The sequence below is a fragment of the Lissotriton helveticus genome, chromosome 12 (genome assembly GCF_964261635.1).
Source record: "Lissotriton helveticus chromosome 12, aLisHel1.1, whole genome shotgun sequence".
In the NCBI taxonomy this organism is placed as follows: domain Eukaryota; kingdom Metazoa; phylum Chordata; class Amphibia; order Caudata; family Salamandridae; genus Lissotriton; species Lissotriton helveticus.
The window spans coordinates 658940122-658954622 of record NC_136073.1 but is presented as its reverse complement, the minus strand read 5'-3'; the positions used below and the strand labels follow the sequence as shown (position 1 = coordinate 658954622).

Here is a 14501-nt window from a genome sequence, read left to right as displayed (position 1 = left end):
TCAGGCAGCCTTGTTAGGTTTCCCATTTGATGGTGCTGGACTATTTGGCAAAAAATCTGATGCAGCTTTGGAAGGTTTTAAGGACAGTAGGGCTACTGCCAGATCTTTGGGGCTGCAGTCCAGAGGCTCTGCGACTAAGAGGTATAGAGGTTTTGGATGTTCGTCCTTTCGTCCCTACCGTCAAACTCAACAGCAGCAGCAAAAGCAAAATCCACTATATAAATCCTACAGGGGCAAACAAAGAGCTTGTCCTCGAGGACGTCAAGCCTCCTCTTCCTCTTCCCAACCCCCTTCACCATCAGCAAAGCAGCCCTAGATCCGCCATTCCGGATCATGCGGGTCCTGTAGGGGGTCGGCTTACCCCTTTTCTACGGGATTGGGAATCGGTTACATCAGATCTTTGGGTTCTCAATCTTGAAGAGAATGGGTATGCTCTTCCCTTTCTGGAATTTCCTCCAGATTACCCTCCTTGCCAAGGATTTTGCTCAGAGGACCGCCTACTTCTCCTGCAGGAGGAAATCCCGTCACTGTTACGAAAGGGTGCGATAGAGGTGGTTCCGGAGCAGGAAAGGGGGCAGGGATGCTACTCCCAGTATTTCCTGATTCCCAAGAAGGGTGGCAGACTTAGTCCAATCTTGGATCTTAGGATCTTGAACCTTTACCTGAAACAGGAGAAGTTCAAGATGCTCACCCTGGCTCAGGTTCTTCAGGCGCTGCTGGAAGAGGACTGAATGGTATCGATCGACTTGCAGGATGCTTATTTCCATATTCCTATCCTGAAGTCGCACAGAAAGTATCTCCGTTTCACGGTGGGATCGCAACATTACCTGTTTACGGTCCTTCCGTTTGGTCTTACTACTGCACCTCGAGTTTTCACCAAGGTGATGGCTGTGGTGGCAGAACATCTCAGAAGGTCGGGGATACCTGTATTCCCGTATCTGGGCGATTGGTTGATCAAAGCAGACAGTGCTCCATCATCTGCAAGTCACAACTCAGTTGTTGTACAGGTTGGGTTTTTCAATAAATGTACCCAAATCTCACCTGGTGCCCTCCCAGCGCAACCTGTTCATAGGTGCGGTACTGGACACAACTGTGTGTCGAGCATTCCCTCCACCTCAAAGGATTCTCGACATACAGGGAATGATTCCTTTATTTCACAATGGAGCGGTCGTTCCAGTCCTGAAGGTCCTTCGCCTGCTCGGTCTGATGCCTTCCTGCATTCTGTTGGTCAACCATGCACGCTGACCCATGAGGGCACTCCAGTGGTGTCTCCGCAGGCAGTGGTATCAACACAACAGGAATCTCAGGAAGTCTGTGAGGAGTCTGTGAGGATTTCCAGAGAAGCTGCAGCGGATGTATCTTGGTGGAGCGTGAAAGGCAATCTGTCTCAAGGAAAGCCTTTCCATCTACCTCCATCGGTTGCCACGGTGATAACGGATGCATCCACTCTAGGGTGGGGTGCTCATCTGGGGGATCTGGAGATCAAGAGGAAAGGTTGCTTCACATCAACCTTCTAGAGTTGCGGGCGATACGTCTAGCACTCACGGCCTTTCTCCCTTCCCTTCGCGGGTGGTCGGTTCAAGTCCTGACGGACAACACCACCGCGATGTGGTATGTCAACAAACAGGGAGGAGTGGGGTCGCAGTGTCTCTGCAGAGAGGCTCTGCGTCTCTGGTCCTGGGTTCTGGACCATCAGATTTGTCTGATGGCAAATCATCTGGCCGGAGTTCTGAACGTGCGTGCAGACAGTCTCAGTCGGCAGTTCTTGGCCGACCACGAGTGGAGGCTTCATCCAGAGGTAGTTTGTCAAGTCTTTCGGACGTGGGGAACTCCTCAGGTGGACCTGTTCGCCACTCACGAGAATGCTCACTGCCCGTCATTCTGCAGTCTTCAGTATCCGATGCTGGGAGCTTTGGGGGACGAGTTTCAGTTGAGTTGGGGCTCACAACTCCTTTACGCGTTTCCTCCCATACCATTGATTCCTCGGGTTCTGAGAAAGATTCGCCAAGACCGGGCCCAAGTCATATTGATCGCCCCGGATTGGCCAAGAAGGGTGTGGTACACAGATCTTCTCCACCTCTCCTCGTGCCCGCCGCTCTGTCTCCCTCTCAGGGCAGATCTCCTCTCTCAGGTTCTACACCCCCACCTCCAGACCTTACACCTTCATGCCTGGAGATTGAAAGGGGCAACCTGAATTCCTTTTCTCTCCCACATGATGTGGTGGATGTCATTCTATCGGCCAGACGTGACTCCACCAAGTCTATCTATTCTTATAGGTGGTCTTGGTTTGTTTCCTGGTGTGGGGAGAAATCCATCGATCCTTTGAGGGCTCGTTTATCAGCTATACTTCAATTTGCTCTTTCTTTAGTGCAGCAAGGGCTTGCTGTTCCTACAGTCAAAGGTTATCTTTCGGCTTTGTCTGCATTTCTCTGCCTGCCGGATCAGCCGTCCTTATTTGAGTCTCCTGTTGTTTTAAGATTTCTAAAGGGCCTTAGAATACATTTCCTCCTACTCCCTTTATTGTATCTCAATGGGACTTGAATCTGGTGCTTACTGGGTTCTCCTTTCGAACCTTTGCACAAGTGTCCCTTGAGACTCTTGTCTTTTAAGACGGTCTTTCTGGTTGCTATTACCTCAGCAAGGAGGGTAAGTGAGCTTCAAGCTCTTAGTTTGAAGCCCCCATTCTTGACCATTCATGATGAACGAATGGTTCTTAGGACCAGGGCTGCTTTTCTGCCTAAGGTGGTAACTCCCTTCCATCTAGGACAGTCTATTACCCTTCCTACCTTCTATCCTCCCCCTCACCCTTCCAAGGAGGAGGAACGGCTTCACCGTCTGGACCCTAAGAGGGCGGTGAGCTTTTATCATGATAAGACAAAGGACTATCGAGTGGATGACCAGTTGTTTGTTGGATTTGCTGGCAGTAGAAAAGGAAGAGCTGTGCACAAGCGCACACTTCTGAGATGGATTATTCTATGCATCAAGATCTGCTGCGCCCTGGCTGGTAAGGAACCTCCAGAGGGTATAAGAGCTCATTCTACTAGAGCAAAGTCATCAACATCTGCTTTGTCTAGGGGTGTTCCTATAGAGGACATTTGTAGAGAGGCAACTTGGGCCTCCCTCCACACTTTCGCGAAGCATTACTGCTTGGATACCAAAGTGAGGAGGGACGGCCACTTTGCGCGTTCTGTCCTTCAGGACTTTCTGGTATAGAGGAGTAGACACCCTCCTCCAGGAGTGGGGTCTGCTGTGGGAATCTATTCACAAGGTGAGGAATCCACTGGCAGATGTATCCATCAGAAGAACAAATTACTTACCTTCGGTAACGCTTTTTCTGGTGGATACAGTATCTGCCTGTCGATTACTCACATGCCCACCCGCCTCCCCGTTGTTCACTCTTCTATACCTGAATTTCTGGTAATGTTTTTTTAATGTATACATGTTATCCTCAAAGGAAGTGGGTTCTTGTACATGATTTACTATGTTATATTCACACTATGTGTGTTAACTTGACTAGTTTGTACTGTGTATACTGTGTATATATCTATTGTTGTTGGTCCGTCCGTGTGCCTCGAAGGCACGGAAAAAAGGGCAGAACTGATGTCATCACGCCGGCGTAGGCCTATTATGGAGTCGGTGACGTCAGCGCAGCCGCGCACGATGTCGTGCGTTCCTGTGACGTCGTCCACGCCGGCGAGCTACAAAGAATTTTCCGAACGTTGCTGACTCAGGGGGATATTCACAAGGTGAGGAATCCACAGGCAGATACTGTATCCACCAGAAAAAGCGTTACCGAAGGTAAGTAACTTGTTCATCTCAAACAGTAGACTAAGACAGTTACATGGTTTCTTATTGGAGGGTACCACCTCATTGGTATCAACAGAATCATTTGTGTTACTGAAGAAGAGACCAATGCCAAGTCGCAAAATGCTTATCATAAGCACTGCTTAGTGTGGTGTCTGGGACTCCATAGCCGGGCATTCAATATGTGACATGGTGTCAATGGTGATATGGTATATCAGGTCCCATGTATGAAGAAAATGTCAATCCAGCCATAGTAAGAGAGTATCTGATTTCACAGGGGACTGAATTACACCTCGCACTAGAGGATTTCATCTTTCAAACCTTTGCTGTTGGTGGAGAGGCATAAAATCCACCCTTGCTCCATTCTGAAAAGGTTTAAAGGGCTCCATGAATTAATAGCTTCCCAAATGATCTGCCGGATGTCATCTGGAGAGTGGTTGGATTTGGAAAAGTGATGGCACATTTTTTTAGTGCTGTGTCTGCAACATATGTTGCTCCAGTGCTCCATTATTCTTGGTTCGATAGCGCTCGTGGTCATTCCGGCGTAATGAAGGCCACAAAGGCAGGTGATCAGGTAAACACAGTTTTTTGTACTGCAGTTACTGTGACTTTTTTGTTTCCAGGCGAATTGGGGACCCAACCTGACGTCTTAGGAATGTTTAGTCAGTGGGCATACCCCATAGGACCCACAGGGATAGTGCCCTGTGACAGGTGGTAAGGCCCACAAGGTGTTCTGCATGTGGGACTGTTGAATATGAGGTCTGGTGTTTACCAGGAGGTCCTTCAGTTTCTGGGTACACTTAAAAGCGAATCATGGCTCTGGAATCTCAAGGGGCCCAGTGCGTCATCACTCCTTCCCACGGTCGCATGCACCCCACCCAAGGACAATCACTACAATTACCTGCACCTTAAAAGACGGGTCTTCTCCCCTGCTCAGTCTCAATCCAGATGAACAGAGGATGGTAGGTATCCTGTGCTCTCTGCACAGAAACCACATGAGTATGGTTGCATCTCTTGAAAACTCTGTTTTTCTTTTTTCTCTCACCCCAAGGCAATTTGGGTCCCCTTGACTTGGTGTTTCTTTATGTTGACTATCATTGTTCTTTCCACAGCTAGCAGCTGAGTGCTACACTCTGCTTTTGACCTATGGGTCACTGATCCAAAGGGTAAGACCCTTCACTCACTCCTGAGGACAACTTGTGATACACTGTGTAACAGCAACACAGATTGGTTTTATGTTATCTGTTGCCTGTATGTCCACTTGCCTATTCTGTTATATTGCATGTACTAGTGTGTTTTTTATTTCCGTCACATTGTGGCGACTGATCAGCCAAAACAATAGCATGCACATACAGTGTCCCGGAAAAGCGATCCTGGAGACACCTTGGCCCATACATGCAAAACATTTGTTTACTGTGTGTTTTCTTCAATTTCTCATTTTTTTCTAAGTTGGACGATCAATTTTAAACTTTTTGTACAAAGGTATTTTTTTAGGGGATTACCTACATCTTAGATGTGGGGTAGGGTTAGCTCTCCCTTTTTTAGGTCCTGAAGAAGTGGTACAGAAACATTTTGGGTCAACAGGCAAGAAACACGTTGACCTGACCACATTCACAAATTTAGGCTACTTGGATACATTACCTCCCTGTAGTCGCCCGTACCAAATTATGTTTTTTTAAACCTGCCAAGGAAACCATCAGTTTAAAGTCCAGTTGAATACCTCTTTTTAGTCTCTCTTCATTTCACTATACACATTCACTCAACCTCACACATTCAAAACGCCCTCACACTGGCACTTTCATCAGATGGCAAAAATAAAAAGATCTCTGCTAAAGCGACCCTTCGTGGGGCCCATAGGGCATTGCATTGCCAGCCCTATGAAGAACACCCTTGATGATGAGACTTTACATGCTCATGGATTTGTGAAGGCACCAAGAAAAAATCCTTAGGATTCCCCTTTCTTTGTCCGCCTTTCTTTCTACTTTGCTTTCTGAAAGGAGCAGTATTTCCACTGGTTTCTGCATTAGCACTTTCAGAGCCTTGGTACTGGACCTTCATTGGCTCACATTACCCCTCACTTCCTTATTTTGAGTCATATTAAGGCCATATACAAATCTCTACAATGTCCAGAAAATATAACTATACTATACATAAGATAACAAACATTTCACTCAACTTATTAAGTGCTATTTGAAAGTGGGAGACAAATATGTGTGTAGAGTGAATCAAAGATGAATACTCCAATATAAGTAAGACTTTCATAGAGTGAGCAGGAGATGCTGTTTATTCTTAACTCAGACTGTCTTTAATTCACTCCCATATTAGGGTTTTATTTTCCAGTGCCTTGGTAAGTGCATGGCCAGCTGTGATGATACGGCACTGATTTTACCCTTCCTTCGAAGCATGTTCGAATCTACTTGGTTCATCGCTACGCCTTACCATGCAGTAAGTATCAAGTGCATTTCTTACAATTATCATAGATTTATTTCCCTAGGGTATTTCACCCTGTACGACCACAACAAAAACAAGTTGAGAAGGTAGTCATATGGGCTGTAGAGCATCTGGATGTACATTGTGTAGGTTTGTAACTTCATTCATAGAGCTTGATGGTAAAATATTGATGACCGGTGAAACATTCCTCACTCAGTACTTCCTCTCACCCAAAAGTGTGATTTTGTACTTCGTGCATAGCCAAATTATAGTAGAGTGAAACCCCTCTACAGAGTAGATGAGGACTAAGTTAGCAGAAACTAAATGTAGAGCTCCTTTTTTCAGGTGACTAATAATGCATTTCATCAGGGATAGTTAGGAGCCTCTTTAGGTGATCTCTCTTGATAGAAGCCAGTATTTGAACAAGATAAATCAAGTTTAATCAATGTTGCAGATAAAGTGGTGAAAGACATAAAGCTATGTGAAGGCTTTGAAATGACTCTCTCAGAAAGGCCTTCAAAATAGACAACAGTAGACATGTGGAAAAAAAGATAAGCACCGCTTCTAAAGAAATCGCACTCCTTTGTTGTAAAGAAGGCTTGTGTATTGAACTATCCTTGCAGTTCCTTTATGTGAAACACCAGAGAGAACAAAGTGACAGAAAACAAATAGTGACAAAACTCTCATGTTATTGTCTAAAGATGCTTTTTAAGTAGCATGGTAAAGGCCCTCCAGCATAGCTGTATAAAGGTATCCTTAAATCATGCTTTCAGGCCACTGAATATATTTGCTTTACGGATGTATGTTCTTACAACGCATTCAGTTGCAACGCATGCCTTTACCACGCACGCGTTACAACGGAATGGTTTTTCAACGCATAACCCTTTCCTCTAATTCTTGCGTGGTGACGTTGTACGTCGTTAAGAGGAAGCGGAAGTTTCTTTCCGTTTCCTCTTAAACGACGCCGATTTCCTGCACTTTCTTACGTGATTTCAGGTGAGGTTTTTGTTTGGGGGGAGACCCCCACAAGCCCCCCTTTTTTATTTTGAACCTTTACCACATATGCCTTTACTACTTACCTCTTAGTAAAGGTATGCGTGGTAAAGGCTTTCGTGTTAACCACGCATGCGTTGTAATGCATGCATGGTTAATGCATTCGTGGAAACGGCCGCGTTGTAGTGGCTGTTTCCCTTGCTTTACTAGTTGACAATCATTCACCTATACCAGCTGTAAACACTGAATGTGAAATCAAGAACCAGCTTTATCCTTTCTTTCAAATATGAAATCTCTTCTACTAAATGTCTGTGTTTGGTTAATGTCTATTGTCTCCCTGAGGCTGTGAGTTGTCTTTCCCTATTTGCAGGGCATAGTAATTGGTTTCCAAACATGTGCCAAGGTTCATCCTTTCGCATGCCGGCAGGTACTTGAAGCGTACAAGGGTTGTCTTTCTGATATTGAGCTGGTAAGAACCATGCATCTCTTTCTGTCTCATATTTCAAACTTTCCTCAGCAGCGGCGGTTCACATTTATTAAATGTATTTTACAATTAGATAAAACTGTATCAAATAAATGGCCAGTGCAGCTTCCATTCCTCATGTGTATATAACATTTGTTGAAGAAATTTAGAAATTTGTTTAGAAAATTTATTTTGAAGGGGCTTATGATACCAAATGCAACACTTTCTTAAATTTACCATAAAAACAAGTCATTCAACCTTTACTTTCTCCTTTGATTTACTCATGACTTCAGAAGTAATAGAGCACTAACGGAAATGCCACCCTCCAAGACAACTTACATTTAGGAATGTGGGTGTTCAATACAAGACCAGGTCTAAGACCAGGCCCTGGACTCAAGGGGGGAGTGGTACTCGATATCAAACAACAGGCCTGGGTAAAGGCTGGGCTCTGTATCTACACAATACAGTTACATTGAGGAAAGGTATGCGGCTGAGTCCATATTCTATAGCACACAGCTTACTGGACTCTAAACTCCTACTGAAATGGTGACTGGCCCGGGCCAGGAGGCAACCGGCACCAGCACTGGTGTGTTGTGTTAAAGGACTACCTCTCCTGTCTGAGGATGGGCCTTCATGAGGCCAACGTGAACAACCCACCCTGACACATGGGTAAGGCAGTGTGATTGCGTTGTAGGGGCAGAGAACCACACATATCCCCTATGCCTAGGACAAGGCCAGGGAGGTTCATTGTATTTGGGGGCTGGGTGACACTGAGGCCAGGGTTGATTTAGGCAGCCGGGTAAGGCAATATTCACTGGATCATTGGTTTTGCAGGGCATTTTCTTCGTGGCGTTCCTGCCGCCTTTGAGGTTGTGTGTGTGTGTGTGTGTGTGTGTGTGAATAAGAGTTAGGGTAAGGGTAATGGTACACATTAAAGTTAGGTGTAGAGTTCATGTAAGCATAAAGGATAGATATTGACTTCAGGTTGCGTATATTGTGCCAGTTACGGAACAGTTCTTGATTAATGTTAGTCTTAGGGATAACTTTATGGCTAGAGAAGAAGTATGGGCATGATACAGGGTTAGGGTAAAGAATTTTGTTCAGCATACTTTGCTGGAATGAACTAGGTTCAGGTCTGTGAAAAGTGGTGGGTATATTATCCTCCTAGTGTTAGGGGGTTTGGGTTTCGGTTATAGTACATAATAGTAATGGGCAAGTGATAGTGATAGCATTATGGTTAGACATAGGATTTTGGATTTGTGTACCTTACAACAAGAATAAAATCCTACAAAATCATTTTCAGATACTTATACAGCATTAAAATTTGAAATATCAGTTTCTCACTTTTCTTTTTGTATTTTTTTCCTCTATATTTAATTTCTAAATTTTAACCTAAATACCACTGGCAGGGGACAAGTGTCTTTTGAGCAGACAGGTGCACGAGGTAGTGCTGCCCAAAAGTTCTTTGACACCATAATTCAACTTTGAGTGAATAATTTATGTTGCCTGTGCCACCACAATTGTATAGCACAGAAAAAGAATTGTGTTTAAACTTTATCATAACCAACAGCCATTACACATCCCTCACTTATTTCACAGTACATTGCGTACCAGGGCAAGTGGAAGCTGCACTCCAATAAATGCGCCAATAGCTATGACAAAATATGTGTTTGTTAAGGCATGAAACCTATGAGCTGCACCCTTTAAATGAAATAAAAATAAGCTGTATAAGTTTATAAATGATATTAAGTGTGATGGATCGATATCTGAAATTTAGGTTTTCGTTTGAAGTTTAGCAGTGCCCAGAAGCTGCATGAAGTCGTCACTAGATGGATGAAATTACTTTTTCCGACAGGTTAAAGATCCGCTTTCTGGCAAAGCTCTTAACTGTCAAAAGTGGTTACTTCATAGGTCTTTGCTCTAGACAGCGCGTGTGTGCTGCTCTAACCAGCCTGCCCATAGGCTTCCCTTTAGCTGCCCCAATCGTCACTCCATTCGTCCGTGGCATGAATACATCATGCCTCTTCCTGTATTGAACCCCCCCTGAAAGCATCAGCCAATTACTTATCTGTTAACACAGTGGCCATTTTAGGTACTCATTTTGGGAATACTTTTTCCATTGGTTAGAACTACTGTGCACGGTGGTTACAGGCGCAGTCTCTCGTTGATCTTGGAAATACTTGTTTTTTTATTGTTATCTTGTGCTTTTATCTCAACACATTATTGGCTCAGGTTTGTTTTCCGTTTGCGTGTTTCCGTTGTTCAGCAGGTGCCCCTTTATGGCAGCTGCTTCATTGATCTAAGGGGTATCGCAAAGAAATTGGAATTTCAACAGCACAATGCCTGTCGTCTAAAAAGCTGTTTTTCTGTAGTGAGAGCATAATTCTGACAATGCCCAATGCTGTGTTGGCTAAAACACCGCTTCTAAGTTGTGAAAATCAAATAGGAGCGCTCAGTCAGATCACATTGGAAGCAAGCCTGCCTATAGGACCTGGCAGTAAGATCATAGATGGGACCAAGCAAGATGTGAAAACATGGGGTATATGCTGCATAGGGCTGCAGTCTTCTCTGCAGGTTTCGTTCTCACCCAGCAGAAACATTCAGTTTACTCGTATACTTTCTTTCTGCTCTCCTCCTTCTGATTCTGCGCACATGTTCATGTTTAACAGCCTGAACACCGTAATAATAATAATGTATGTTTTCATTTATAGCTCATGTAACTGCATTTTTGTAGTTTCATAGCATTGCCGCACGTCTTGCAGATAATGTTTTTAACAACCCAGGCACAAATAGATATCACATAGGCCGAGGGCTTTAAGTGGGCTGGGTCTTGCTGGTGCACCAGCAGTTCTAAAAAGCAAGTGCCGGGACGTTCCCTTAACGGGGTCTCCATTTTTGCCCGCACCCTCCAGGCAGAAAACTCTGTTTTGTCTGATTCCTCTTTTTTGCTGGAATGTCTGCTCTGATCCCGCTGCTTAGGGGAAGTTCCTTGCTACAGGGAAGCATGGGTCTTTTACCATTGCAACATACTCTGCAGAACAGCAATATAATGCAGAGTACATTATTACAGTGTTCACTACAAATGACATTAACTGTCATTGTCCTCTACTAGGGAAGGTTTCTGCCCTTCATGTGCTTGTATACTTCTGCAATTAAGGCAACGATTATGCTTACATGCTGTTGTTGCACAAAAGGACATAAGACTTGCCAGGCCACACCAAGGTCACGTTATGCTTTTTTCTTTCTTTTTTTTCTGGCAGTTTATATAGTGTAAACTTGGCCCTAGGGCACTAAAGGGCTTTACATGTAAACCATATATTTTTACATGACAACTGTTCTGCAGGAAGAAATGCTTTGAGTGTGTAATCGAGGTATTGAAGCATATATTTTGTTAAACACCAAGGTTGTTAAAAATAAGTTGTGCAGGAAAAAAAGTTATGAGAGAAAGGCAAGGGCTTTACTTGAATATCCTGCGTTAAATTCAGGAAAAACAGAAGATGGCCTATTTAAACTAACCTTTTCAAATCCTCCCTTTGATAACCAGCCCCCATTGAGAGAGAAAAGACTTAAAAGGAAGCAAATTATTTGAAAAGGGCATGGAAATGTTCACCCTCAGATATAGCCAATGGAAATACACACCATTGACAAAGCTGACAACCTGGGCTTGTTGTATCAGTCATGTAACTTGCTGTATTATATATCTGGGTGCAATGACAGCAGCTCCAAAATACTAGTGGGGAGGCACACTATACAGAAGCACTTATTTTTTGCTTACATGTTTTAAGCCACATCCGTAATCTTCTTGCCACGCCCCTTTGAGGGACCCACCAGTTTTTTCATACCACTTGAAGCCCCGCATAGGCCTTTCGTCGTAGGCCAGGGTTTATTTAATGAAGCATGCTACAAACAGTAACTTGCTACATTTAATTTTTTTTCTTTCTGATTATGATGAGCTGCCAACTGTGGTAGACTTTTATGTTTATGGTAATTCAGCATTAGTCGTATCATGTTGGAAATTTGTATAACACGCCCTGGCAGCCGGGGCTGCTGCAAATTGCTGGACTCTTTGTTTCAAATTTTTTGAGACTAGTCTTGTTCATTATTCTATGATTCTAACTCCTGTGGCCTTGCACCCCTCACACTGCAGTGGAATTGAAAGTGTGAGCATTTAATTGTCCCTTTCCACCACCCACCTGGGCTCTGCAGGTAGGGCCTTTTCCTGCAAAGTGTGGCCCGCACTGAAGTGGCCTCCCACTCCGTGCACTGCCTGGTCAATAAAACATGAGCATTGCCTATTTTTCTCAGAAAGTAAATATAGGTCAAACGGTTAGTATGTGTATGGAAATGAGTGGCAAACTGTAATGTACTACACAATAAACATTTTGGTAACTGTCAAAGTCATTTTACACTCATTATCTGATCCAATGAATCCTGTTACATATGTTTCTGTTATTATATTGATTATACCGTAATTGCATGTACATGTGATTTTTCTAGGATTACCTTCGTGAGCATTCTTCCAAGGGCAGGATGACATATTGAACATTTAGTGACACCCATATTTTCTGCATCTACAAATCAGTCAACTGCCCCCACACCGTGGTCAAAACACACACAGCCATTTTGTTTGTCGGGAATGCTGCTACCACCAATTCATAAACTACAATGTCTGCTTGCTCATTCAATCTTGCTCTCTGTCTCACTATGAGAACACGGAAGAGAACACATATGCCCTTGTACAGGCAAAGCATTGGAGCGCTATTTGGTATCTCTCTGATGGTAAACCACGCAGCTGGATAAAGTCATGTTTTTTAGGCCTCAGCTCTAGACGGAGCATATGGGCTGTCTCAAACCGAGACATGCTGCATCTACTGGATGGGCTTTAGCCTGCCCATGGGCTTCCCATTTGCGGCCACCATCATCACTCTTCAGTTATATCCACATATTCCAGAGCACACAATGCCACATATTTCCTCTACACAGCTTCACACCATGCCATACAATTCCACAACAAACAATTCCAATCTAACACATCACTCACTTCCTTGCACTATCATCAACCCTGTCATCACTTCCCTACACACCCACTGCCTCTCTCTTCTGATAGATACATCTGCCGTGTGGATTCCTCACCTTGTGAATATCCCCTTGCGTCAGCAACATTCGGAAATTCTTTTTCGTAGCCTCGCGCCGACGTGGACTAGGACGTCATAGAGACACGACCTCGCTCGCGACTCCGCTGACGTCACCGACGCCTATAACAGGCCCACGCCGGCGTGATGACATCAGTTCCCTTTTTTCCGCGTCGATGACGCTAACGGTTATCGGGAATCTCAGTAGCCAACTGATACTTTGTGTCAATTTGTTACCATTTTCTGTTTCTCTGTATCCTGTCTCTTCGAAGATGTCTTCAAAGAAAACCGGATTCAAGCCCTGCAGAGAATGCGGTAAAATGATGTCCATTACCGACCCGCACAGCGACTGCATCTGGTGCTTGAGCTCGGACCATGATATGGATGATTGTTCTTCGTGTAAAAAGATGAACCCGAAGGCCCTGAGGGAAAGAGAGGCAAAGCTCCTGGTGGCTAAGATGAAAGCTGGAAAGGAGAAGTCGTCGAGATCTCGTTCTCGAAGGGCGAGGTCGAGGTCGAGATCGAGGTCGAGGTCTGGTTCTCGAGGGAGGTCATCTTCGAAGTCGGCTTCGGATCATGTTTCGAAGAAGAAGAAACATAAGAAGAGGAGACATGAGTCTCGACGTCGTTCTGGTAAGGAGTCGAAGTCAAGGTCGAGGTCACCGAAGAAGGTTCGTTCGAAGGTGGTGACTCTTGATGTTTCGGAACCAGAACCTGAAGGTGAGGCCTCTCCATCGGAGTCGAGGGTGCGGTCTCCGACTCCGGCTCCGAATCCGTCTCCGAATCCATCTCCGGCGCCGTCCCCGGCCCGAGAAGAGGAAGAGGTTCGAGAGGATGTGGATTCCGCGCCTATCGATAAGCCGAATCCAAGCACTCCTCAAGGCCAGCCAGAGGGTTCTCAACCACCCTTTCCAACCCCTGGCCAGGACCCATCAGCGTTTCTCAACGCAATGTATGGCGTCTTTTCAAGGGCGTGGTACCCCTCTGGTGCACCTTCGGGTCCCATGGGTCCTCTGGCTTTTAGTTTAGGAGTTCCTCACTCCTATCCTCCGGCTCCGTTTATGCCTTATATGCCGGCTCCGACGCCGCCTTGGCATTTTCCGCCTCCACCGAAGCCATCGACGCCAGTCCCGACGTCGCCTGCTCCGAGTCGGCCTCGAGCACATCCCTCTGAGCCATCGAGTTCGATTCCGACGTCTATCCCGAATCCATCGGATTCGATGGTGGATCCGGTTGCAAAACGTGTCAAGGTGAGATCCAGAAGGGAGGCTCAACGCCTGTTGGAAGAAAGGAGGTATTTAGATTCACATTCTGATATGGAAGAAGGTGAATTGGATGAGGACTGTTTTGAGGAGTTGGCAGATGCAGGAAGCCTAGATTTCTCTCCAGAGTGGGAGTTGCCCTCAGGCTCTAGTACACCTTCCAAGGATGTTCAACCCTATCATTTAGTCATGAGGAAGGCTGCTGAACTCCTTAAATTGACTTTGCCGACTGCGGAATTTAAGTCTAATATTCTGACTGAAGTCTTGCATTCTCCAAGTTCAGTGGTGGAACCTCTCCTTCCTTTTAATGATGCTCTAACAGAACCCATTTTGGAGATATGGAAGAAACTGTTGTCAGCTCCTGCTGTTTCTAAGAGTGTAGCCAGGAGGTACAGGGTTGCCCCTGAGGACCCTGCC

At 45.1% G+C, this 14501-nt stretch overlaps 1 protein-coding gene across 3 annotated transcripts in view; it reads left to right on the top strand.

Annotated features, from left to right (window-relative positions):
• LOC144798329 (maestro heat-like repeat-containing protein family member 2A) overlaps positions 1-14501 on the top strand; it is a 71789-nt gene that overhangs the window by 31162 nt on the left and 26126 nt on the right. For all 3 annotated transcript variants that reach the window (XM_078669155.1, XM_078669154.1, XM_078669156.1), the window contains exons 13-14: positions 6130-6249; positions 7598-7696. In XM_078669155.1, the coding sequence (XP_078525281.1) occupies positions 6130-6249; positions 7598-7696 (219 nt within the window). The remainder of the gene's footprint in view (positions 1-6129; positions 6250-7597; positions 7697-14501) is intronic.